The sequence below is a fragment of the Pithys albifrons genome, chromosome 2, assembly GCF_047495875.1.
Source record: "Pithys albifrons albifrons isolate INPA30051 chromosome 2, PitAlb_v1, whole genome shotgun sequence".
Taxonomy (NCBI): domain Eukaryota; kingdom Metazoa; phylum Chordata; class Aves; order Passeriformes; family Thamnophilidae; genus Pithys; species Pithys albifrons.
Genome location: NC_092459.1, coordinates 105,509,896 through 105,535,616, shown reverse-complemented (window position 1 = coordinate 105,535,616; position 25,721 = coordinate 105,509,896). Strand labels below are relative to the sequence as shown.

General features: G+C 48.4%; 1 protein-coding gene across 5 annotated transcripts in view; it reads right to left on the bottom strand.

Annotated features, from left to right (window-relative positions):
* Positions 1-668: 668 nt before the first annotated feature.
* The window catches only part of SLC8A1 (solute carrier family 8 member A1), a 120,386-nt gene continuing 95,333 nt past the window's right edge, over positions 669-25,721 (bottom strand). Inside the window, exons 3-11 of one of the 5 annotated variants that reach the window (XM_071581061.1) lie at positions 17,036-17,142; positions 14,430-14,450; positions 13,592-13,609; positions 13,467-13,481; positions 12,724-12,792; positions 11,760-11,890; positions 10,818-10,917; positions 5,699-5,974; positions 669-3,174 (exon numbers count right to left, since the gene is read on the bottom strand). In XM_071581061.1, coding sequence (XP_071437162.1) covers positions 2,798-3,174; positions 5,699-5,974; positions 10,818-10,917; positions 11,760-11,890; positions 12,724-12,792; positions 13,467-13,481; positions 13,592-13,609; positions 14,430-14,450; positions 17,036-17,142 — 1,114 coding nt within the window. In that variant the 3' untranslated portion in view covers positions 669-2,797. Of the gene's footprint in view, positions 3,175-5,698; positions 5,975-10,817; positions 10,918-11,759; positions 11,891-12,723; positions 12,793-13,466; positions 13,482-13,591; positions 13,610-14,429; positions 14,451-16,588; positions 16,693-17,035; positions 17,143-25,721 lie in introns of all 5 variants that reach the window. The other 4 variants (XM_071581023.1, XM_071581033.1, XM_071581042.1 and 1 more) reach the window with 4 other exon arrangements.

Sequence of the window (25,721 nt, the reverse complement as noted above, 5' to 3'; positions counted from 1 at the left end):
CTGAAATGGCCTGTCACCTAGACTGGGGCATGGGCGGGCAGCTGCTGAGAGCAGCCCAACCTCCTGATGTGCTTGGTGACCTCACCTCAGATCTGCTTTGGCACCCATGGACCCTGCCCTGGTAATGCATCTCTTGCATTGTCCCTTATAATTAGCTGCAGCTTAACCTGGTGTAAGTCACTGTGAGGCTGCAGCAACAGCAGGAGCAGCTCCACACAATGAGAAGACACAAGCAGAAAGAGCTGCTAAATACCTTTGGGGCACATGCGTGGCTGTCCCCAAGCCTAGGGCAAGCCAGCACTGACTAGAGACCCAGCACAGGAGAAGCTTCTGGACCCAGACCAGCACAGGAGCAGCTCCTGGACCCAGAAGGGTGGGTTGCACTGCAGCTTTGTTCCTGGGTGGTTTCCTGCATCCCCCCGAGGCAGGAGCAGGCTGCGAGCCCCCGCTGTACAGCAGCACACAGAGCCTGAGGCACCATGAAGATGGAGCAGGGGGAAAGGCATGAGATGGGGCAGGAGCAGGTGTGCAAAGGCACCACTACTCCTGTCAGTGGCAGAAACACAGTGAAGGCAAACCAATGCATAAAGGAGAGATGGGTACAAAGGGGAGACAGTTGGAGGGGAGAGAAGGGTTTTCCATGGAGAATATGCAAAAGCACTCCTGGATCCATCAGGAATCATTACAAACTTTATTTCTCTGTGCATTGTGTACCATTGATAAGGATCATCACAATTAGTGGACTCACTGCCTATAGTGGGCAATACACACAAAGAAAAAAATGAAGCCAAACAGATGAAAAATGAAATCATTGTACATAAAGGTAATCATAAACCTGAACAACCTGCACCTGTGTTTGATTCTTCTCCCAAAACAATGAGAAACAAAAAGAAAAACACCAAACCCAACCAAAAGTGAAAAAAAGGCTCAAGAAGAAAAAACCCAAACTCACAACTTCATATTCCTAGAGAAAATCTTACAGCAGGTTAATTAAAATTTCCACAGATAGTTCAAAATGAGTACAAATACCCCCAGCCAGCTAGTTAGGGTACAAGCATCAGACATGGTTTTCAGCTGAGTGGGAAGAGCTTACCATGGGCATGCAGGTTGGGAGTTTGTCTGGCTGGAATGTCAGGAAGCCTGGCAAATGACATAGGGTAAGAAGACATCTCTCAACACCAGTGCATAGACTCCCTCCTGCTGTGCCCTGGGGAGCTCTACACCCACACTTCCCTGACTTGCCTCTCTACTCCAACCTGCACTGCTAGCAATGAGGGTGATGCTGAGTTACACCTCCCTGTCTCATCCTTCCCAGTGATTTTGGATTTGGAGAATGCAAAACATGGCCTTTTCCTTGGGGCATGCTCCCCAGTTACACTCAGCAGAGTGGGAGATCTTGTTATGGCCCTGTTCTGCCTCCAAATGGCTGTGGGAAAGGATCAGCTTTGGGGACTGATCCTGATGGCTTAACACTCAGAAACAAGGGCTGTCACTAGACCTCTGGGGATATAGCAGGGGGCCAAGGGGTTTTGAGGCAGCCACCCAATATGAAGGCAGAGGCCTGGGAGGTGCTGGGAATCAGCCACACTTGTCCCCCTTGGACTGCTCATGCCACTTGGACTCCCTGGAATCTCACGTTAAAACCTCGTGTGGAGAGTGGAGGCCTTCACACTGGCTTCAGCATGTCAGAGGACCCCAGCCACACAGGTAGACAGAACCTGCAGTGTCTGGAGTGTGGGTTTTCCTCCCCTGAAAACCTACATCTGCATGGCTGTTATTGCTTCTCATGGACCCATGCAACAAGCAATAAGTGGGGACAGCTTTCCATCCTTTTATCCTCGCTAAAAGGAAACAAACAAACAAGGAAAAACCCTATGGCAAAACAAAACTAGCTAAAAATAAATAAAACCCAGTGAAAAGAAAAACGCTTGTATCTGCAATGCTCAACCCACATGGTTGGAAGGACTATCGCTATAGGTTGCTATATACAGACAGATTTCATTTCATTCATGCAAATGTTACAAGTACCACGACAGCACGCCCGAGGAGGCGAAGGAAGTGGGAGGAGAGGCCCCGCCACCCCGCACAGCCTCAGCTTAGGGCACTGGACACGAGGTTGCGGCTATGCATCCCCAAAGCATGGAGAGGGAAAGGTGAGGGCATGTGGATGGGAAATGCTAGTTGTACACACACCAAAAACAAAACAAAAGAACCAACTCCAAATCAACGATGAAAATGGTTTGTGTTCTATTCTTAGAAAGCTCCCAGTTTCCCCTTGTCTTCAGTTCGGTCTTTTGCTTCTCTCCAACAGGGCCAGAGGGGATGTTCCCAAGTGGCAAAGGCAGGCAGATGGCTGTTGGAGATCAGAACCCTTGCTTTCCTCTCCTTCCCTTGCCCACTGCTGTGTTTCTCACCAGCTACCCTGGCAGCTACTTGTACCGACGCACCCTGATCACCTTCACATCCATCTTCCCAGGCGGCTGGCAGGTGGGAGTCAGCGGTGCAAGGGGCTTGGTGGCTATCAGCTGCTCTTGTTGGTAGAGTTGCAGAAAGGGCCCTGCTGCCTGGCTCCTGGCTGGGGCTGCTGCCTGGGGAGGGGTCCTGCAGGCTTTGGGGTCCTGCCTAGTTCAAAGGATGCTCCAAAGCCGCTTTCCGTCAGCAGGTGTGTGAACATGGCAAATCTCTTTTATTCTTTCTCTGTTCATTATACACAGCATCATATCTATATCTATACCTATATATCACTCTATATAGATATATATAGATATACATATATTTACTATCTCTAGTTGTCCCTTTAGAAGCCCTTTATGTGGCAGTAGGCTTCCAGAGATGAGAAGAATATGTACAAGAGCCAAAGAAGGATAAAGAGTGAGGACGTGAGCAGCTTGGAAGTCCGCGGCCCGCCCAGCTCACCTCCAATCTCGGGTCTCCGCCGGTAAAGCAGCACACCCACACTGATAAAAGCAAAAATGGTGAAGAGGGTGACAGAGAAGGCCAGCGTGCCAGGTGAGACTTGGAAGGCTTGTCCGTGCGCTGCGTGGTAGATGGCTGCAATGGACCAGGCTACCCCAATGCCCAGGAAAACGTTCACAGCATTGCTCCCAGTGACATTCCCAATGGAGGCATCTGCATACTGGTCCTGCGTTGCTGCTACTTTGCTGGCAAATGTGTCTGCAAAGGAAGACGGAGAGACACCCTCAGCAAACATCCAGGTAAGGATGGAGAGCAGAAGGCAGCCTGGGGACAAATGTCAGTGACAACATCTGGGGAAAGAGGTAAGGGAACAGGGTACAGCCCATCTATGGGCACTCCCAAAGACAGGAACAACTGGCTAGAGCCAGAGTGACAATCAGGGTCCATAAATTCACAGGAGAGAAATCATAATGTTCCGAAATATGAGGCTTTGCCCAGTATGGCTTCAGATGTCCCAGAGTTCTTCAAGCAAGAGACAACATTGTACTGGCTTCTTCTCCCACATCCACTAATTTGTTTACTTGCAAAAGAACTGGAAAGGCTGGAAAAGCTTTGTGAGCCACAATAGTTTGTATCTATCCTTTAGGTTCCCTGAAGTTTTTTATTTGTGTTTCTGAATTTGGTTTAATGGTGTCTCCCTGAAATCTTTTGCCTCACTGAAGTCCGGTGACCCTTGACACTCCAGTAAGCCAGTGGCCATTTTGACTCCTTGGGAAGAAAAGCTGTGTGGGTGGGTGCATGCTTGCTCAGGTGCTCCGCTGGCTTTAATAGCAGTGAGAAAACTTGGTTGACCTTTTATATGGAAAACCTTGTGTCAAGCAGACCAACATGATGTTGCTCTGCACCATAGGGAAGTGCTGATTTTACGTCCAAACCCACTCTGGATCTGCAGCGGGAAGCAGCAGCAGGAGGGATTAGCCTCTGGGTTTTGTCCAGGTGAGTGCTCTCAGGTAACAAAGAGAAGAGGAATCTCTGACATATCTGCACTCTCAGATCACCTTGAGTACAGGCAGCCAAGTATGTCTCAGAAAAAGAAAACAGAGGTCAAATTTCATGTGTTTTAATTCTACAGATTTTTCTTTCCACTCATTCCCAGCAGGGCTCCAAGGTGAGATGACCAACTGCAGCTTAGCACAAAGATCCAGTTCCATGTAACAGGAGAGGATGTGCACATATAAGCATAGCGAGAGGGTCTGTTTTCAGCAAAGAAATGAAAAGGCTGATTTAAAAAAAAAAGCTGCCATGGAAATGCACCTGAGTGCTAAGGGAAGAAAAAGGCATTTCCCTTGGTTCTCAGCCTTGGTCTGTTGTGGGACAGTGCTGATGCCTCTGTGGCTCTCCAACTGCCAGTGTGGGAGAAGGGATGGGGCACACTGCCAGCACCAGCCAGAGAGTGGAAACAACCACATGCACTTCCACAAGCTTAAGCAGTGCTTGCAATGTAGGGAAGGTCCCTGTCAGTCTCCATTTCACTGCAGGTTCCTCTGATGCCTGCCTGTCTCCTGGAAAGCAGGTGTGGAGGAGCCCAGCTAGCACCCAGCTAACACAACATGATCTAGGTGCCAGTTGAAAAAAGAGTAGCTGAATGTATTCTAAAAAGAACTTCTTAGATGCCACCTTTTATCGACAAAAGCAGGAGGGAAGATTTTCACTGTCAAGGGTGTGAAGCAGCCCAGCAAACCTCATGCCTAAAACCTCTGCTGCCAAAGGTCTAAAAAGTTCATTTTTCTGTTCCTTGCCCTGAATCTGTTCTTCCTTTTGGCTCTGTTTCTTCTTCTTTTTGCTTTTGATAGCATTAGTACAATTTCAGGATCTTTGAGCATCTGAGTGCTGGTAACTGGACGTCTGAAGGTGGTTAGTGAAGGTGTGACCAATGTGAGGAGTGGCTGGATTGGGTTAGAGCCCCTTGTCCAGGATACAGGCTCTGCCTGGCCAGCCCATGGAAGGTTAGTGGATGGCACAGGCTATCTCAAGCCTGTGTTGACATGGGAATTCCCAGAGCAACTGTGCCACTGGGACCATCCTCTCCAGTGCACCACTTCATCCCTACATGGGGCCCTTTGCTGAGCCAGTGGAAAAGGAGGCTGAGTTGCAGCAAGCCAATGTGCATTGGGAAATGCATATAGGCATGGAAACTCGAGGTTTTCCCTCTGCCTGGTCAGTCCTCAGTCTCTGCTGATTTCTGAGGCTGTGCCCATTTTAGCAGACATATCACCAAGAATTCGTGGGGCTGGGGCCTTCTACGGGCTTCACGAGTGGCATTTCAAGCAGTTCTCCCAGCTCAGCAACCTCACCTTGATCCATCTCAACCTGGTGCACAGAAAGGTGCCCGTGCTGGGCAGTGCACCCCAGGTATGGACTAGCACTTGAATCACCTGGGAGCAATGTTAAAGAAGCAGATGCTTAAAAAGAAAGACTGGCAACACAGGCAGCATTTTAATCAAAGAACAACTTCCTACTCTGAAAGTGAATGCCATGGAGGCTGCCCCCAGAAATAGATACTTCACAGTCTTTGCAAGGGGAAGGTCCTTGAAATAATTTCCTTGGGACTGAATCCACATCCTGGTTCTATCCTCCTGACTCATCTGAGGCCGAAAAACAACTTCCACATATACCTCAAACCTGTCCTTCAGGGTCCTGCAGAGTGCAGCTTTCCCAGCCCAAACCCAGACCCAGAGTGGACAGAGATGAACCTTACAACAAACCCTGTGGCTGTCCTTACCTGGCACCGATGTCCCCAGTGCAACAAACACGACCGCAGTGACCGAGTCCTTCAGGCCAATGGTGCAGCCAAAGTGGGATGCTAGGTCACCAATGAAAGCTGTCAGCAGGCCAATCATGAGGATGGAGACAACGAAGCAAGCCCAGCCATTCCAGTAGTCTGTTGGGGGCACGAAGGCAAAAAGGACCTTCCAGAAGACAGTCAGAAAGTGCATCACATAGTCAAAGCAGGAGGGCAGCTTCTCCTCCCCACATTCATCATCGTCGTCATCTTCCCCTGGAGAAAACCAGCAGTGCCTGATTAGACTTGCCCATCCTGGGGGAGGCTGGCAAAGCTGCTGTGCATATTGCAGTCCCCAAAAAGCCACCCCTCATGGCTTGGGCTCTAGAAGGTGTCGACTACCAAGTATCTTGTTTTCTGGGCAATCAGCAGAGGGGCTTGATGGCCTTTCCTTGCCCCTTCCCACAGCACAGAGAGACACTCCAAAGGCATTGGTTATAAAAAAACACCTCTGCTTCAGGAAATGCAGAGCCTCATGCAAGCACTTCTGCCTGAGTTTAACCACCAGATGCTTGCTGAGACTCAGCCCCTGCTCAAGAGCCCTTCCCCAGAAGATGTGGGAAATAACTGACCTCACGCTGGCTGGAGCCGATTAGGGCAGGTGAACCCACTGAGAGCAACACATACTTCATAGAGACTCCCCCAAGAAAGCCCCTCTTGACCTGCTTTCACAAGTGCCAGCTGGTTCTGGTGGTTGCTGAGGTGCTAGCTCTGGCGCTTCACCTTACCTTTTCTGCAAACCAGCATCCAGCCATGGATTTTTGCCTGCTTTAAAACCTCCCTGGCCCATCACTGCTGACTGTCCTTTCCTGTTGCATTTCCCTGCCCCTTCATATGCCTCCCTATGAGCTCTGTCTGCCTGTTTCTTTATGCCTGATCTGACCCAGGTCAGTGGGCACTCCCTGCACAAAAAAGCACTTTCCCATTTGCACTCCTTCCAGGTAGTTGTCAAGCACCCTGGGTCATGAACCAGTTATGTGACATCATTTGTCACAGCAAAAAAACACTTTTCTTCTTTTTATTTTCTGTCCCTATCAGTGCTTTACTTCTTACCAATCTGTTGCTAATCCCTTGCAGGGTCATTTACCCAGTGTGAGCTTGCCAGCAGTCATGGCCCCACCTTGGTTCACCGGTTACATTGTGGGGGTCAGACCCTGCCTCTTCTGGTGCTGTGCTGGGTACTCAGCCCCTCTCAGCACACCCCTGATCATGGCTGTGGTCACTGTGGCACCTGCAAGACCTAGTCTCCAGCACAGACAAGGAGCTGGGGATGAGCCCTCATGCCCATCCTGCCTGATGTCTTAGGGTCTCTAACTGATGCAGGTTCTCAAAAGCCCTCAGGGAGTTACACATTCACAGCCATGGCCCCTGCCCCAAAGCCCCCCTGTGGCTGTCAGGGAAACAGTGCCGTAGACAAAAGACTATCCTTTCCCTCTCCCCCTGGTTCCTTGGCCCCTTTCTCCTGCTCTGCCCCAGAACAACTTCATCTTGCTGGTCCTGGCAGGACTATGGGGATCCAGGCAGGTGCCTTGGTTTCTTGATTCCCTGCTCCAGGCATTGGCAACTCATCTCTTTCCAAAACCACTTGGCATCCAGCCTACAGGGAATCCCTGCTGTGTGGGGCTGACTCTGTCAGTGAGCCCACTGGGGCTGGTGACCTCTTGCCTGACTCTCAGAGCTCTGATGAACCACCTGGACAGCCTGTTGGACAGCCTGTCCTCTAGACAGGTTGCATGGCAAATGTGGAGCTTCCCCAGCCTGGCACAGTGCACAATGCCAGTGTGGTGGCATAGTCAAAAACTCCTCAAGCTTGCACTGGAACCACTCCCAGACATGAAGGGGAGGTGATGCTCTTCCAGCTAAGTCAGTGGGAGCCTTCCTGCTGCCGTTAAGGAAAAATGTTGTATTTCTATGTCACGAATGTCAGGGATTCCCAGGCAAATGCAAGTTGTGTTAAAGACATCCCTTGCACTCTGTTGGGTGATTTTTTTTATCATCTTTGATACTTTTTTCCCCACCGAAGATGAGGACCTCCAGATCTCCCTGCACAGCTGTTGGAAGGAGCTCCTCACCAATGGGAGGACACAACACGTAGTCCATCCCCATCAAACAGTATGAGTGAGTCTGCCTCTCCTTCCAGGGAGGACACCTCTGGATGGCGGAGAAAAGGGGCCAAGACCAGAGCAGATACCATGGGTCTAAGGGGATGTTGCCTCTGTGCTTGGGAAAAGCTGCTTTTCCCAGCAGCCATAGTGCTAATCAGGACAGTATTCTGAATGAGATCGCATTCCCTTTATCTGCCCCACTGCTGGACAGGGTGAACATTCCTCCTTTCACATCTTCCTCCATGATGCAGCATGTTTGATGCAATAACAAAATGTACAAAGTCTCCTACGGGGTAAATAAAATCGTCTTGCTTGCACACTGTACCAACATGTGGGTATCAATTAACCCCATGCTCAAATGGTGTCTCTGTGCCACAACAACAGAGTTACTGGGGGAAGCTGCTGGTGAGCTGCTTGCTCTGTTGCTGCTCATAACAACAATTGTTTCTGCCTCCTCACAAAGGTGAAAAGTCATTTTGGGAATCAAGACATGGCATCCTTCCTGGGAAAGTGGAGGGTGGACATTGTCTGTAATGGTTTACAGTATTTGGCTAAATGAAGCCATGACCAGCCAAGGAAAATCTCTACTCAGCACCCTGTTGGGGTGCAGCTTTACAGACATTGTTTGTCTTCAAAGCACCTTTGCAGATGTCTCTACCATAATTTGATGAAAAATTGTGTGTTGCTTGGCTTTAAAGCTTCAAACTCACTACAACAAAAACAGAAGCTAATCAGCAGCATGGTGTTATTATTTTGGCAGATATAAGTACCTATTCCTGTGCACAGCCATGAACATAAGGAACAGTTTTCCAGGTTGGAAAGTCTATGTTGGTCTGTGTTTTTCCTTGATACACAAAGGCTGCCACTGGCAGGATACACTGTGATGTGCTCATGCTGTTATTTTGCAGCAGGTATTTTAATCCTCTGCCAAGTGGCAGGGCAGCAGGACTGTTGTGGACCTAAATTGTTACAGAGATGATGAAACAGACTGAGAAATGAACATGAGTGCCACTGTCATAACACTCCTCCAGATCTGTCCATCATTTTGTTAAGCAGCTGGCCAGATCCTGTGAAGGTGCCTTGAAATGCAGAGTGAGGTCGGATGGCAACCCAGGGGTGCGTTCAGGGACAGGATCACAAGTTCCAGGATGTTTTTGCTGTGGAAAAAACTTTACAGCTGTTGGGTGCATACTAAAGGATCTGTGTGTGAGAGGCTCGTGGACAGTGCAGAATGGCACTGCACAGTGTGGTACAGTCTTGTCTGCACCTGCACTGCCCACCTACCAGCCTAACTCCTGGTACTCCACCTCTGAGCCTCCCTGTAAACACTGCTGTAATTGCTCACTGGGTGGGAAACAGAGTTTTAATGTTTCTTTTCTCAGCTGGGATGTTACATTTTGACATGGGAATGTGTAACTTTCATCTGCTCTCCAACTGAGATGCAGGGAAAAACCCAAACCCAACCTCCAGTGTTTCAGGTATTTTAACTTGCCTGGCACAAAGCTTGAGGAGCTAAAACCTGAGTACGTCAGGAGCTCAGAGACAAACCACTGTTCCCCAACTGCAAGGGACAGATGGTGTCCACCACAATATGCCCCACTTATTAAATATTTGTTAATCATCCTGTTAGCACTGATCATGACTATACATTCAAGACATAAGGGCAATAGGGCTTTCACGTAACTTTAGTCTTTACATGTGTCACAGAAATGGGATCCAAGCATCAGTGATTATCTTTGCTTCAACATGGGATGCAATTAAATAATTGATTCTGGCATAGATTAGTTTAGCTATGTTAGCTACAAAACCTGCAGGAAGGCTTGTCTTGCATGATATGTTCATGCTCTATCCAAAATAATGGGAGGCTCTTGCCTGGAGGCTCTGAGAAAACGCTACAAGAGAAGAGATCACAATTTGAAGAGATGGCTGCTGTACGATGTCCTGCCCTTGCTTTCAAAGGCAGAGGGTAAATGGTACGGCCATCACTTTTAATTACTCTGTGCTTGGCAAAGGTTACTTGGTAGAGCTGAGTTCCAGGTAGGAAATGTGAGTGTTGCCTCATGCATTTCAATGCACAAATACCCAGATGAGCACTAATTATGTTCCCCAGCGATTTAATTTAAGATGGTTGATTTTACCCTAATTTGTGCACACACAGCACAGGCTGGGCTGGGCGGTTGTAACATCCAGTCAGTGAGTTACAGCCTCTCCAGCTGAAAAAACACATCTGGAAGAGACCTTCTTTCTTTCATCTTCCCCATATGTGGGAATGATTAACATATCCTGTACTGGGCATACTGGTAAACATGGCACTGGCACCTCCAAGAACCATACAACAGGAGGGAAAGGCAATTCTCCAAGAGAGGGAAGATATAATCAGATACAATCTGATCCGACCACAGATGCCATGTGCTGCTGCAGCTATTGGCCTGATGAGCCATAAACCTCCAGCCACAGCTGGCTGGAGCCACAGGAGTTCCGGACGGCAGAAGGTGTCCAGGGTAAATTTTGGCTCACAGAGGTGGGACCATCTTCAGGGCTTCAGGTTACCCTCAGTACTGTGTTGTCCTCAGTACAGCAGTGCAGGGACCACAGGGATGGGGAGCACTGCTGCTTGGCACCAGCATCATTTATGCCACTGAATTTCAACACTGAGTTCACCTCCTAGATCTCTCTCACTAAACTTACTTTCTTCCTCTGCCATCTGGTAACAGTCAGGGAGTTCGTTTGTCTGATGCTACAGACACACTTAATGCAGAGGTTTCCTACACATAAGGCAAGGTACTCTCACAAAAGGGTTTAATCAGCTGTCTTATTTATGCCGATACTGTAAAATAACTCTGCAGCCTGTTCGGCCTCCTGTGGCTCCACTACAGTCTGTATCACTGATGCAGCCAAGCCAAGACATGAGCAAGGTTGACCATAATTCACCTGGAGCTGTGGTCCAAACTCACCCGCGCTGACAGTAATAGCTTCAATAAACTGCTCCCTCCAGCTGTTTGTGCCAACCACCAGGGCCAGGTTTGTCTTCTTAATGAGCTTGTCCACTGTGTTCTGCGGATGGAGATGCAGAGGAGAGAATTAGGGGCTATCAAGCTGGAGATACTGAACTAAAACCCCCATCCACACTAATGCTTACAGCCATGCATTTGTGGAACAAGCTTAGCAGATTTTAAGCTCAGGCCAAGAGCCACAGCACCAAAACCAAATATAAGTACTTGCAACTTCCCTTGCTGCTGCTAAAAAAGACCTTTTGAAACCTGCTCATGGTGGAAGTTTGAACCATCTCAAATATACAGTGAGGGTGGTCTGTTATTTTTGTATACTATAGAAAAACAGGAAAGAATGAAATGACCAGTTTTAAGGTCTTGGTCTGGGCATATATATTCATGTCAGCTGAGCTGCAAAACCATTACTTATATTTAGGGTATCAGCTTTTTGCACTGCAAGTCCCAGGCTTGGGGCTCACTCAAGACTGCCTTTAAGTGTGACTTGTGAGAACGACGTTATGTTTTGAAGCAACCTGCAGCATTTTGGAGCCTGGACAGCTCTTAGGCTCATCAGATTGGTGTTCTCGTATAATAATGACAACCACAAACAGTCTGTGGGTGTGACAGGAAGTCCCTCAAGGATAACGACTGTGGGCTAAAATGGGCAGTGAGGATGCAGAGTCTATAACCCGCTGCCATCTCACTGGAGTAACCCTCAGCCTTTCAGCCTTGGCTCAATCCCCTTCTAAAGTGTACTTTGGTCCTGCTCTGAGACCTTGTAATGCCATGTGCTACCTCACTTTGCTGCAATACCATCAACACGTGCTTACCAATGCTGTGCAAACCCAAAAGGAGAGTCCCTGGCCAGAGAGAAAGAAGAACAAGGACAGAGGATGTGGACAGTACCTTGAACTCGTAGGATTCCTCAATGATGATTTCGAGTTTGGTGTGCTCGCCCAGGACTGGGCGTCCCATCTCTGCGATTCGACGCTCTTCCTCCTCCTTGCTGGTCAGTGGCTGCTTTTCTTCATTCTCCTCTGCAAAGCAAAGAGCCCATCGGTGAACCAGGCCCAGCAGGTCACTCTCTGGATCTGGCTTCTTGTCAGAGGGGGAGGTCAGGAAGCCTCCAAGTGGGAGTGAGTGACAGAACAGTGGAAAAGGAGGTCATGGAGCGATAGACAAGATGGCTTTAGGTAGAAACACTAGTAAGAGATTTGCAAATTATCCAACCTGAGAATGAGTCCCATTTATCCTGCATGTTGGGGAATAGCTTATTGCCTGGTACCTGCTGCCTCTCTCACGGAGTTGCTGGGAAGAGGAATGATCATCACCAAGGCTGCTCCATTTCCCAGCACTCCAGGTCTGCACTGGCGTATGGTCAGGACTATTCCATCAGCCTGTTACAAGAGAGAGCTGCCAGCAGCCCCAGCATTGAGACTCATATGAAATCTTGGCTCTGCCTTTTTCTGAGCAGGGCTTTGCCTTGGAAAGGAAGCTGGCAGTCAACTCCTGCTGTGATGGTGGGGCTGGAGGAAACAGTACTGGGCCATAGAGTTGTGAAGAGTCTCCCAGAGGCCAGTGCCTGGCCCCAGACCCTGAGATAGGAGGCAGCACAGTGATCTACAAGAACAGTGAAGCAGGTCTGCACCTCTGCTGGCATCCATGCCACCTCTGGGACATGGGGACTGCAGATCATGGATTTTGTCACTGTCCCTTGAGCAGACCCTACTGAACTCCCTTCCAGTCCGTTTGAGGGATGAGCCCAAGAACGTCAGGGCTAGAAAGGACTGGAGTTAAATTGTCAGTAGGCAAACACCCCAGTCAGTCCACATGAGATTGATGTGGCCCTCAGGTGTCACAATACAGGTACCTTGAATGGAGACCACGGTGCAAGGAAGAGGATGATCTCTAGCCTGGATCTTCCTGAAGACAGGTTTGCCTATCAAAGTGATCAGCAGGAGATCAGCAGGAGGGACTGCACACTCCGTGCAAACTGTCACCGTGCAGTTAGTAAACTATTCCTATGTCACACAGGGTTAGTGTTGCTCCCTTGCTGGCTGCCCTTCATCAGCACAGTGACACTGAGTTGCAGGAAAGCCCTTCTCCTCCTGCTGGTCAAATGGACCCACCTCATGGCCAAACCCTCCTAAGTCTGAATTACTGTCTCCAGGGCTCCTGAGGGGCTGCTGTGTAACGTGTGGGAACCACAACCTTCTCGTCCTGCAGTGTTTGGCTGAATGATGGATGCTCTGCTGGCTAATGACAGATGAGCAAGCCCTGCTGCTGGGTCTCGCTGGTGGGAAAGGCAGGGGCTAAAGCAGTCATGGGGTCCTGCCCCCACTGCAGTGCTTGGGCACCCTCATGGCTGCCTGGGGAAGACAGAGCCCTGTGCACACCTCTGGTGTGGGCAGCAGGGAGGGGATGACTGAAACAAGAGGAGAAGCCCACCTTGCTCCAAGAGATGGAGTGGGGCTGCTTGTCACTTTAGGGGTGACAGCTCCCTCTCCCCGAGGTGGGGGTTAGATGTGTGTGGCAGGCACAGCACTCTGTGAGAGGACACAGTGTTAGAGGGACCAGGCAGGGCAGCGGGGCTGCGGCTCAGCGCCTTCTTACCATTCCAGAGTTTCCCTCCAGGACAGAACAAAAGCAAAGAGGAAACCAAGAGGAAAGAGTGGGGTGAGCATATGGCCAATAAGAGAAGGGAAGAGGGGGAGAGGGGAAGGAGTAGAAATCCATACCTGTGATGGTGAAGCCACCTAGATGAAACCGAAAATATGAGAGAGAGAGAGAGTAAATGAGGATTAGCATTTGCACAGCAACACAGACACCTTGCAGCCCACAGGGATGTGGTGGTCCATCCCTGCCTCATGGCCAGGGGCTGGAGACATGGAGGTTGCTTCCCAACATGCACCCCAGGGACAGTGTGGGCAGACCTGAACACAGGTTTTTTAACCCATATCTGCAAGCTGCCATCCCCTCCCTGGTATCCAGTATGTGCTGTGGAGGTGGCAAAACCAGTGTGAGTCTGCCCTGGGGCTGTGGGTGCTTCAGGGAATGAGGATGGCTTTGCTTCCCTCCCTACCTGCCCTAACCTGGAAATGGCCAGCAAGGAAATTCAAAGGCTGGGTAGGCTCTAAACCTCCCCAAGACTGGAAGCAAAGTAGGCTCTAAATCTCCCCAAGGCTGGAGTTAAAGTTTGCACTGTCTCTTCAAAAAGGATTGGCAAACTTTCCTGTCCAGCCACAGGCATCCATCTCTAAATCTCCAGGAGATCCTGTTTCTGCCACACCAGTGTAAGAGGTGGTGGGTTAATTTGCATAGCACAGGCTTGTATCTTGGGGTGTTGGCAGGTTTACTATGGCTGTAACAGCATCACCCCCCAAAAATTCTCATTAATATTGGTGACTTTTGGTCTCTACTCTAAGAAAAGATAGGGTATTAGATACCTGAGCTTACTTAAATAATGCTGACCACCCTAAAAGAGAATGCTGTGAGCAAAGAAAAACATCAAGCAAAATCATCTTCCAAAAATACACAAATTGGAAAAATGGAAAAGAAAAATGAATGCGCGCTTACCAAGCTCATTCAACAACAGGGCTGTGAAAGAGACAGAGACAAACACAGAAGAAAAGTAAATGAATAATGAAATCAAAAGGGATATCCACAGAAAGACACCAGATCCCAGGGCAGAGATTTCAGATCTGTAAAGCTGCAGGATTCCATTAGTGTTAAGAAAAAGGCACTAAAAGGAACAGAAACATTTCATGGGATTGTGGATTTGAAATAAAAACCATTGCAAACATGGAGTGGATATGGGATTAAAAGACACACTCCAAAAATTCATTTTCCCCCTTTGAATTTTTTGTGCAAGATCTTCCATTGGTCTCGGAGGCAGTTCTGCCCCAGGGGAGGACACAAGATGTCCCATTTGCAGCAGCTACTGGCTTTGACCTCCTCCGGCTGTCTAATGGGGAGCAATAGCTCCAGTATACAGCTGCACTTTTGGCATGTGCAATGAGAGAAAAAAAGTCTGTGGCAAGGCTTGACTCAAGGATCTTGTTGCTCAACGTTTTAGGACTCCAAAACAAAAGAAAAACCTCTTGCTTAGTGCACTGGTGGGTGTCAGACCACTGACATGCAGACCCCACCACAGCTCTGTGGCCCAGGGGTGATATTTTAGAGATGCCCTCATCTCCAGGCTGCTGAGCATACCACTACCCCAGCCTCACTGCTTCTTGTAAAAAACCAAGTACAAAGAAACAAGTTAAAAATAAAAAGGTTGCATGGCCAAAGCAGCAAATAGCATTCTTTTAAATTCTGACTTGCTCTCCAGCTACTGAATTTTCAAAGCTGAGCTTCTCTCAGGTTTACTCAGTTACCTTTGTGATCAGGAAGATGAGAAACTTTATTGCCTTTTCCTTTTATTTTTAGCTACAGTTTTAGCTGGGATCTCCAGAGTTGGTACCACAATTCTCAAACTTGGACCTGGAAAGCATGTTTGCCCTTGCTGGATTTGCAAGGCTGAGCCCACACTGGCCCCTGTTAAACTGGGCAAAGCTGGCGATGCTGAGTTGAGTTGTCCATGTGTAAATTTATCCTGGCAATATTGTCTATGGTCCATAGATGCCACCAGAACCATTTAATGATACAGCTCCCACCTGCAATGCCTGAGTCATGCGAGTGTGCCTGATTTTTTAGCACAGCTTTTCCTAGCTATTCACATAAGCCAGCAGGAAAGCTAATGGAGGCAATGACGCAGCTGACCCAGACAGCACCCGAGCTGAAGTAGCATGTTCCCACTCAGCATGGGGACCACTGGGGGTCCTCTCTGTCCTGATCAAATAATATAGTGCAGCCCCATGCCTGCTGAAGGGACAGCTGATGTACCAGAAACTCCAAAGCAGCTGCAAGGCAAACAGACCACATGTGGCTGCCAATTTTCTAAAAAGGCTTTAATAATGGTCCATACTTTAAGTGACTCTAAAACTGCTTCCTGCTCAGCCATGAAGAGTGTGCAGAAATAGGTGTTGCCATTTTCATCCTATTTCCTAGTAGAGAAAATGTATGTGAAAATAGGTGAACTCTGCCTTTTTGGGAAGTTTTGCAGTTGGTTCAGAAATGTGATGAAAGAGTAAATTGTTTTATTATTCCTGTGAGAAGCTATTATCCAATGCAGAGCCATGAAACTTAATTTGAGTATAACCTGATTTACCTAAACTGATTGCATCTCATGGTACTACCTGCTTGTGCTGTGATTTTTGGCTATTTTCAGATTCTAGTGCCAACATAAAAATGGTAAAGTTACTGCTCTGGCCATGTATTTTATTTAAAGTGAAAGCTATTTTATCTTCTGATAAAAATGATGCAGCGGTGCCTTTTTACCTGTCAAGACTGAATGTTCTAATGATTAAATGAAGGCATAGCTGCAATGTGGCAGGACAGTACTCTCAAAACGTCTCTGGGGCCTGATGATGCTCATTGTCCCCTGCCTGGGTGCTCCAGGGCCATCCTGGGAGCATACCTTGCTCCCTGGGGACCCTGGTGAGTGAGACAGAATCCTCTCAAAATGACAGAGGAAAGAAAACAGAGCAAAAAGGTGCAGCGGCCAAGCTTCCAAGGAAGGAGGGCAAAACGGCCAGGAGCCAAAGTGCGAGGAGAAAGGAGTGTGAGAGTAGGGAGACACAGAGAAAGCGGACGGCAGCGTCTCGAGAGCTGGTCTGGTTTTACTCTCACACCTTTCACTCCTCGTCGTAGCCACACCGGATCCCCAAGCACAAGGAAGAAACTGCACTCTTTCTCATACTCCTCACGGTCAAGTACTCTAAGGGTAATGAATTTCCTGTGGGAACACAAGACAAAGGCAAACACATGATTGGCATTGCACACACATGCAGTTCATGTCTGCCCAGGTGCCATGGTGACAGAGATGGTTGGGTGGGGGGAAGTGGCTGCACATCCCCCTTGGGGCATATGGGAGAGGGCAGGAGCATCCCCACCACCTGGTTGAAGTTGTACCTCGGTGGAGTGGGGAGAGGCTTTGCTCAGGGAGAATGGGAAGTGGTCTTGCTCCTGCCCTTTTTCCATAGGCACTGGGGATATGAGCTTGGTGTTGCAGGTGCCAGACATGAGTGAGCCAGACAGGGACACACAGGCTGGGCTCAGCCCCGGAGCACGTCCCCCACCTTTCTTCTCACTCATCTCCACCAGCCGGGGCTCCCCGATCTCTAGGTAGAAGGTCTTGTTTTTCTCATACTCCTCATCATCTATCACCTTGATTGATATCGTTTTGCTGGAACAGAGAAGAAATAGAGATTGAAGAGTAAGGGGGGAAAAGGAGGAGTGGAAACGGAGCAGAAGAGGAGGGGGAGGAGGAGGAGAAGGTAGAGGAGGAGAAAGAGGAGGGTGGAAACAGCGGGAGAAGGGGGCTGCAGACTGAAAACAGTGGGTTTGGTAGCACAGGCTGGAGGCACAGCACAGCCAAAAGCAAAGGGCAGGAACCAATGGCCCAAGCTTGCCTCAGGATGAGCACAGACCACAGGGTCAGAGCAGCAGCAGCTTGCAGAGTGCCATCCTCCCTGGCATGGACACAGCCTGGGGCAAACTCCCCTAGAAATACCTTGGCTTGAGGGCAGCGAGACACATCCCTTTCCAAAAACTTAAGGTAGAGAAGAGCCCCTTGACAGCTTGCACACATTGCATAGGCCTGAGAACTGGAAACAACCACAGACCAAGCGTCTGAAAGCATGATGCACTGCTCAAACGCGTGCACAGAAGAGGCTCTGTCTTGCCAGATCCATGCACAACATCATGATCAGCTGCTCAGTTTGGGTTTTGGAGGCTCTAATTTACACACTTGAAAGGGATGTTGGAGCTAATACTTGTTCTTTGAAGGGAATGTAAAGGAAAAATGGTCTTTCTGGTTAGGGCATGGTGATGGATATCTTCTTTGATGGTGAGACTTTACTTTTAAATTTTACTTTACAAGCAGCACATCCTTTCCTAAGCCTTCAATATTTAGTTTTCTCCTGTTAGAGGCTTGAGCAGCAATCCTCTCTCACAGGACCTGAGGTTGCTGAATTTGTCTCTGCAGCATCATCAGGATAGGTCCAAAGGCAGAATCCCTGCTCAGAGCCACAATCACACACCACAGAAAATGAAAGCCTTGTAGGAGGCTGTAGCCACCAGCAGACAGATTTGCTCCTTGAAGCACCCAATAAAGTGAAAATTGCTATACCAGGGGAAAAAATTAGCATGGAAGAACTTTTTCAGCTCTTTTCAGGGACTCTAGAAACACCCAGCTGAAAGCTGCTTGCCAGAAGTTGACCAAACCTGGAGTAGAAGTGTTGTGTTGTGGTGGGGCTGTGTTACTGTGGTCCTTCCTACGATGCAAAGTCTTTGCAAAGACAACATATGAGACAGAAATCCGGCAGCCTCTGCTCCTCCCTGGAGTGCTCTGCGTTGATGCTGGGACAGGACCTCTGCCTGGCTCTGACCTTGTCCCAGACGAGAAATAAGGAATAATAATACAAAATAAAAAACCAGTGCAGTGACTACCTGTGCTGGCTGCCGACCTTCTGGCTAGGTTTGCCTTCCTCCAGCACTTGACAGCACTCCCGTGAATGCTCTTACTTAAGAAAGCTTCCCAGTCGCTCTCTCTCTGCCCAAGCCTGTCTTTCCTGCCCTTCGAAGAAATATTTTCTTGTCCCATCCCTGACTCCTCTGCACTTTCTATGAGCCCAGCACAAGCTGAAGCAGCTTCAAGGCTGCTCCAATATATGATCAAGGTAGTTCTGCTGTTCCTGGCAGGTCCCAGCCCTGAAAACCCATAAACATGGACGAAAGCCACGCTCTAGGGGAGTGAAATTCAGGCCACGCTGCCATAATTTCTGGCTTTCTCCACTCCTTACACATCTGTACTGGTCACCCAGAGCCCCTCTGTTAAGCTGACAAGTATTTGGCAGCAGAGTCAACATTTTCTACTCATTCAGGGTAAACACCACAAGCACTCGGAGGAACAGCCAGGATAATTTCTTGTGCTGTTTGCTGTGAGTCAGGAGTGTATTAAGTTTGCCCTTCATGCTTATAATGAAACCATTTACTCAAGAGCAAGTGATGGCTGTGAAAAGTGTAACAACACAGCACAGATCAGTCTAATTGTATTTTATAATGAATATCCATAATAATTTGTTCAGTTTGTAATTATTGCTGCAATAGGTTTGTACATAGGAAAAATGGTTACCAAGCACTCAGCTGATCCTGCTCTGCGTTGATGAGTTAGGGGAAATTATCATGTATTAAAAAACTAATGAAGAATATAAAAATGCTCTCAGCTAAGCTTTCAAAGAGAACCTGACAGAATTACCCGAATGGCACAATTTCAGAAACATTACTAACAAAATCAATAATTTTCCTGACAACTCCCATTAAAATGTACACTGCATCCTGCCCTCATATATGAAAAAAGAATCTTTTTCAGGAAAGTTAATTAAAAGAGATGCCTTCTCAAAAGCTGAGGGCTGCAGAGGTATGAAGACATAAACTGCCTATGGGTGTGCTCTGGCTTGCTGTGTGTGGCATTCCTCAGAGCCCCACAAAATAATTCTCTCTGATGAAAAGAAACATGGGTACCAATTAAAAAAGCTATTTCTGATGCTTAGACCCAACACCAATAGGATTTCCTTGAATAATGCAGAATAATGGGGCTTAAATTGCCACTACTAGGAGGTGGCGTTATTATGCAGTTTTCCAAGTGATCATTCTAGGGTGCAAACAAGTGCCCTGTGTTGGGTAGACATGTGCATTGCTGCTGTTTCTGCTGTAGAAGACTGTTAGGAAAAAGGGTGAAAAGAACAAATGGCAAGTCTGCTCTCTGCACGAATCTCCAATCACCAATAATTGCTGAGGCAAATTGTCCCTGGGATGAGACTGCAATCCCAGAGAAAAGGATTACCTCCTAATGGTCTTTGAGAAACAGCAAGTATATGAAAATAACACAGGCTATTCTTAGAGCATGCCTGATTGCACCGCACTGTCTTTTGCCTGCTACAAAGCCCCTCCGCAGGGTCCTGCACGCATGTGGCCATGTGGCAGGGTTTCATCAGTGGAGAAGAAGGAGGATCAGGCAACTGCACAATTTATCCTGCCTTAGAGTAAGGACTGTTTTCAACAGCAATCTAGGATGTGCACTGATATCACCCTGCTCTTGCTGGACCCTTCATATGGTCTCTGCTTCTCACTCTTCTCCCAGACAGAGATCTGCTATACCTGTGAAGATGTGAGCAGCAACCAGCTTGTCCTAGCTCAGCAGGTGGGACCAGCTATCACTGTGTGGGGATGATCAAAGCTGTGTATTCTACCCCCTCTATTCATTCCCCAAGGACAATGGACCATTAGCAGCAGCTGCCCGGGGAGTCATTAGCACCTTTACATCCAGCCTGAGGGGGCGTGTCTGCTAAGGGGTCATCAACGGTTCAACAATACCCCATGGCTCCCAGAGTTAATCACCCATTGTGTGAGTCCCCGCCCAGGGGGAGGGACTGGGTGCTCCCTGAGGGTACATAAGTGGTGGGTAAGACCTTGGGAAGGACTTGTCAGATCCAGAGGAGCAGCAGGACCTTGACAGGAGGAGATCACCACTCTTGACCAGACTACAGCCATCACCTGCACCAACAGGTTTCTCACTTCTTTTTGCTTTGGACTTGGGGGGAGCCACACGGGTCTCAGCACAAGGGCGAACAAACCCCTTTGGGTTTGTGCCCCAGGACACTGGGTTATACTGCTAGGTTTTGTGAGTTGAAAGCAATTTCCCTTTGTGTCAGTGTATTTATGGTAATATTATTATTAAATTCTAGCCTCTGTCTTATAATCGCTCTTGTGGTGAGTTGATTTCCCCTGCTGGTTCACCTTTAAACCAGCACACAGCTACCATGGGGCTATCTCTGTAGGCTGTGGAATGTGACCTGTGTTCCTGGTGGCCTCACCTAGTCCTGTGCTACTGCTGTATTCAGGGTCCAGTTCTACCAGCCTGCTGCCTGCAGTCCTCTTTTTCAGAGTATGTGTTGCTGCACGAGGCTGTTTTCTTGCATTACAAGATGTGGGAATGAGGCAGAGGTGGGTGCCTGGCAGGGCCAGGGCAGCCTGTTAAGGCTCACAGAGTGATGTGGACCAACTGCAGTACTGAGCTGCTGAGTTGCCCCCTCACTTTCCGAGTTGGACATAGTTGGGAGGAAGAGACCTGCAGTCCCAGTGCAAGTGCCTGCTGAAATTTGCATTTAAAATCTCTTTCTCCTGTGGTTCTGCTGGGATAGTGCTTGTATAACAGAAGACTAAAGGGACACTGATTATCACCCTGAAACCCCTGGTGCTCAGTCACTGCAGGGCCAGGAACCAGAAATCCCAAATCCATGAGACAGAGGGAAAAATCAGAAGATTACAGAAGCCTCTAAATCATTAAACATTTTCTTCTTCTGAGAATCTGGGGTCAATCTAGATGATATTTCCAAGATGACCCTTCCAGACAGAGATCTAGAATCAACTTTCATTTGGGGCTGACAGTGGTGTTTGTGCCATAATCTAGTGTCTCCAGGAAGTGGGTATTTAAGCCAAACACTCAAGATGCCATGACTATGCAAGACCACAGCCCTTGAAAAGGTTGGATTTTTTTTCCTCTGTTTAGACCCTCAGCCACACTGCAACTGGGAAAGAGCAATTTCTGGAGAATCTCTCCAACACATCTGGATGTATGGGGATAGAGGTCCTGTGTTGGTCTAAACCACCAGCCTTGATGTACCTACCCTGCGCCTTTCTTTCTGCCTTCTGCAGGGACCCCCACTGACACCATGGGGCCAGTTTGCAGCAAAGCACAGCTGCTGCTGGGGTTTTCCTTCTATTGGTGTCAGGTCCATTTCACCTGAGCTAAAGAGCCCTGCTCTGGCATGAAGAGTGAGGGCATTCAATGGCCCATCCAACTGTCTGCATTTCTGTACCAGAAACTGCACTTCCCTGAGCCTGTAGTCAAAGCAATTGCTGAGGGAATGAGTTTTACCTCATTTCCGTGTACTGGAAATCAAAGAATAAAACACATCTTGTAGAATTGCAGCTCCAGCTCTTCTCCACTTGCACACACCCAGCAGCAACAAAAGGACAGTAACTTCGTGAACCTGGCATGCAAAGCTCTGCCCTCATTCCAAGTCCAATGCTCTCCATCAGGACTTAGTTTTCATTTCAAATCATGCTATTTCATTCAAACTGTAAGGGTCTTTTATCAGAACATTCGCCCACAATCCGTAGTTACAATAGCCCATGGAAAAGTCATTTTGGCTGGTGGTTGCACACCAAGAGAAGAGCTGACACACCCCACCAGATCCAATGACCATCCAGTACAGCCTCTTCTTGTGGTCACTGCCAAGAGCACCTTGGAATATGAGGACAGACACATAGACATTATTTCCAACTGATGCTTTCCCGGCCCCAGATATCTTTGCTTCAGGGGCTTCCTAGCCAGACCAAGTATCTATGTATTTAACTATGCTCTGCAGATTTCCCACACTGCACTTTGAGGTTGTGTAAGCTTTTGGTATTTGCAGTAACCCATGTGCCAGGGAGAGCATTGTGATTGCTAATCCCAGTTCGATGTCATGGACAGCAAAGGAAGTGATGTGCACTTGGCACAAACATGCCAGTCCACCTGCCATTTTCTGGGCACATCTTTGGAAAAGGCAAAAGAGAGCATCCAGATGTCTGCCTGCAAGTGACATGGCACTGGCAGGACAGGGCTGCATGTCCTCTGTCAAGGGGGAAGCAAACTGGCTTTGTACAATGGCAAAGGCAGGGCAACAACAGAGCTAACAAAGTGCAAAATGCCAGCTGGAGAGGGCACTTGCTTTAGCTTTGATGTTGGCCCTCTGAGAAGAAGTTGGACCAGAGACCTTCTAATCCAGATGCTTTCCAATCCAGAGACCTTGCCCTACTCAACTCCGCTGTGTGCCTAGATCAGAGTTCTCGCAGCTAAGAAATCATCATTGTACCCAGACCACCCATGAGCTGGAACTGGAGTAGCCAAGAAGTGTGGCACGTAGTCAATAGCAGTATTTCCAGTAGGCCAGGAAAATTATCATCTTTAAACACACAACCATCCAGGTGTTAACAAGCTTGCCCATGAGAACATGGCATGCTGCTGCTATCTGGGCAGACATTTATTCCTGAATCAAAAGAGGGAACGATGCACTTATGCAGCTTGTCACCCATCCAGCTTCCACTGATCACCCAGGAGAACTACATGAATAGCTTGGAGGACTTTCAACTGCAGATTCACAGTTGTAACATCCAGGCTAGGCAGTCAGGAGTGGGGGCCTGGTGCTATCAGCCTTGATGGCCCAACAGACAAACACTTCCCACCCAGAGAGCCATCAGTTATGGTGAGTGAATAGCCATGAGGGATACATGCTCTGGAGATGACATTTCAAAGCCACATCCATCAGTGCTGCCTGTTCTAGCACATGTTTCCAGACTCCTGCAGAAGCCTGCCACATTGATTTCTCATACATCTCCTTGTCAGCCAGTCATTTAATTAGCTGAAGTTAAAGCTTACCATGAGAGATGGGCACGTGGCTCACGTGGCACACACGCCTCACACGGCTTGTGTGATTGTTGGGCACTAGGCAGTGGCTGTGCAGAGGAGCAAGTGGGCTGCTGTAGGGCACAAGGTACCACAGGGAAGAAAGCTCCCAAATTGTCAGCAGAGCTGGGGACCACCAGGGCCATGCAAATAGGCCATGGCCACTGAGAGGAGCCTGGACCAGACTCCAGGGCACAGCTGGAGCCAATTACCAAGAGCAAGGCAACTATTCCTCTTGACATCCCCACCCTTGCTGTGTTCTGCTCTCCGTCTTTCTGGGTGTCCTTATCTGCTCAAGGCCCCATCTGTGCTGTCATGGATGCAAAGAGACCTCACTGCTCCCATGTCTGCCTCTGCAGCACACAACTCGGCTGACTGAGACACCAGGGAGCAGTTGTGTGCACTTAGCAGCTTCACTGCACAAATTTTTGACAGCTACTTGAGGAAGGAAGTTGTCTTGTTGGGGTGGAAAAGGAGCTGATAGGGCTTTTCTTCTACCAGTTGACAACAAAACTGCACCTTATGGTGAGAAGGTGGCAGCCTCACATGTAGAGAGACACCCAGGTCTGTGGTGGCAGCATTTGCCCCAGCCACAGAGGGAGATGTGTGTGTGGCAAGGGACACAGGACAGGGCAAAGCAACACCTACTCAGCCAGTGCAGGGACGAACGTTCCTGAGAGACAGAAGAGGTGCAAAAATGGTCCAGATTATGTGAATGACCTTGTGTCACACATGATTTTTACTATTACCCAGTGGTCTCTGACAGAGGAGAAGGTTCATTAGGGTTTCTGTCCCTGCTGATGAATTTCCATCTGTGTAAAATGTCCCATGAATCACCCATGCAGAGTCCTTTGCTGAACCAAGCCTTGCTGACATGAAATGTCTGTACTTAATGAAAATTTTGCCTGCAGCAGGCTGCAAACATGACAGGGAGCGAAAAGGAAAACCTGCCTGAAACGAAGCGTGACGCATGCTTTGGGAAGTGTGGATGTGAGCTGATCTGATGTGGCAGCTTGGTTTGCTGGTCCAGCAGCCCAGGCCTGCATGGGGCTGCATAGTCCAATGCTCCCAAAAATGTTATCGAGCCCAACCAGCCTGGACACTGCAAACAAGGGAAGGGAGAAATGGTCCCTCTATTTTCCCCCCACCTTCGAAGCCAAAATTCATTTGGTTACTCTTATTTTTTTGGATGTCCTCCACCTCTTCCCCCAAGGTTTCCTGAACCAATCTTTGTAAAAGACCACAGGGCTGTGCTGTCAATTCCATGTCTGCATAAACCAACTGCTCCTCTGGCCTCAGGATACACTGAGTTTAAATGACAACATACGGCTCAAATAGATAACACCGGCCTGCTCCAGAACATCACTACCAGGAAAATGCTGGAAAAGGATCCAGCCTCCTTTTCCTTGACCTTGCAGAAATACAAGACATGAGAGGTGGTCTGCAGAGGCAGGAAAACTGAGAGCTGTTGCTGCTTGAATAGCTGGGAGATGACAGACACAGCTGATGCTCAGTGTCTCAGAAAATACTTTTCAGGAGTGACAATTGCCAGGTAAGATGATTTCACATGCTAGACTGAATGCTGCTTGACTGTCCTCTTAGGAAGGCCATATTGAGAAGGATTTGTCAGATCAGAAATGTTTTTCTGGCAAATCATCAATGTTTGCTCTGATTTGACTGTGAATTTTGTGCTCTGACTAATGCACTTCTTCATTCATCTGCCAATGTCACATCCTGCAAGGGCCCAGTTAGACAAAGATGAATAGTATGCTCTTGATCTGCCCCAAACCTGTGCCTGAGCCTTTGGGCATGATTAAATGTTTCCGTGTCCCAGGACAGCTGGAGCTGTGGCCCCCCCTTCCATGGCTCTGAATGTGGTAACACCAGGATTAAACTGTTCTTCTGCTTTTTCCCAATTTCATTGCCATGCATGTCTAGTGACCTCCCAGAGTGCCTGCTGAAGGCAGGAACACTGAGGGATCAAACAGGAGAGATACATCTAGATGAGTATCTGGAGCTACAAGGACAGCTTGCACAAACAGTGCAATACAAGTGATGACTGAGAAGTAAAAATTTGAAAAAAGAATTTGATAAAAAACACTCCCAGCAGCAATTACTTAAGGTACCTGGGAAAGCTGATAGAGCAGAAACAGCTTCTCCCCTGGCTTTGCACAGCCCTACCCATGCCAGCTAAAAACTGCATTAGTCCTGAAAAATTCAGCCTGTCCTGCAAGCAAAGGGCTCATCCCAGC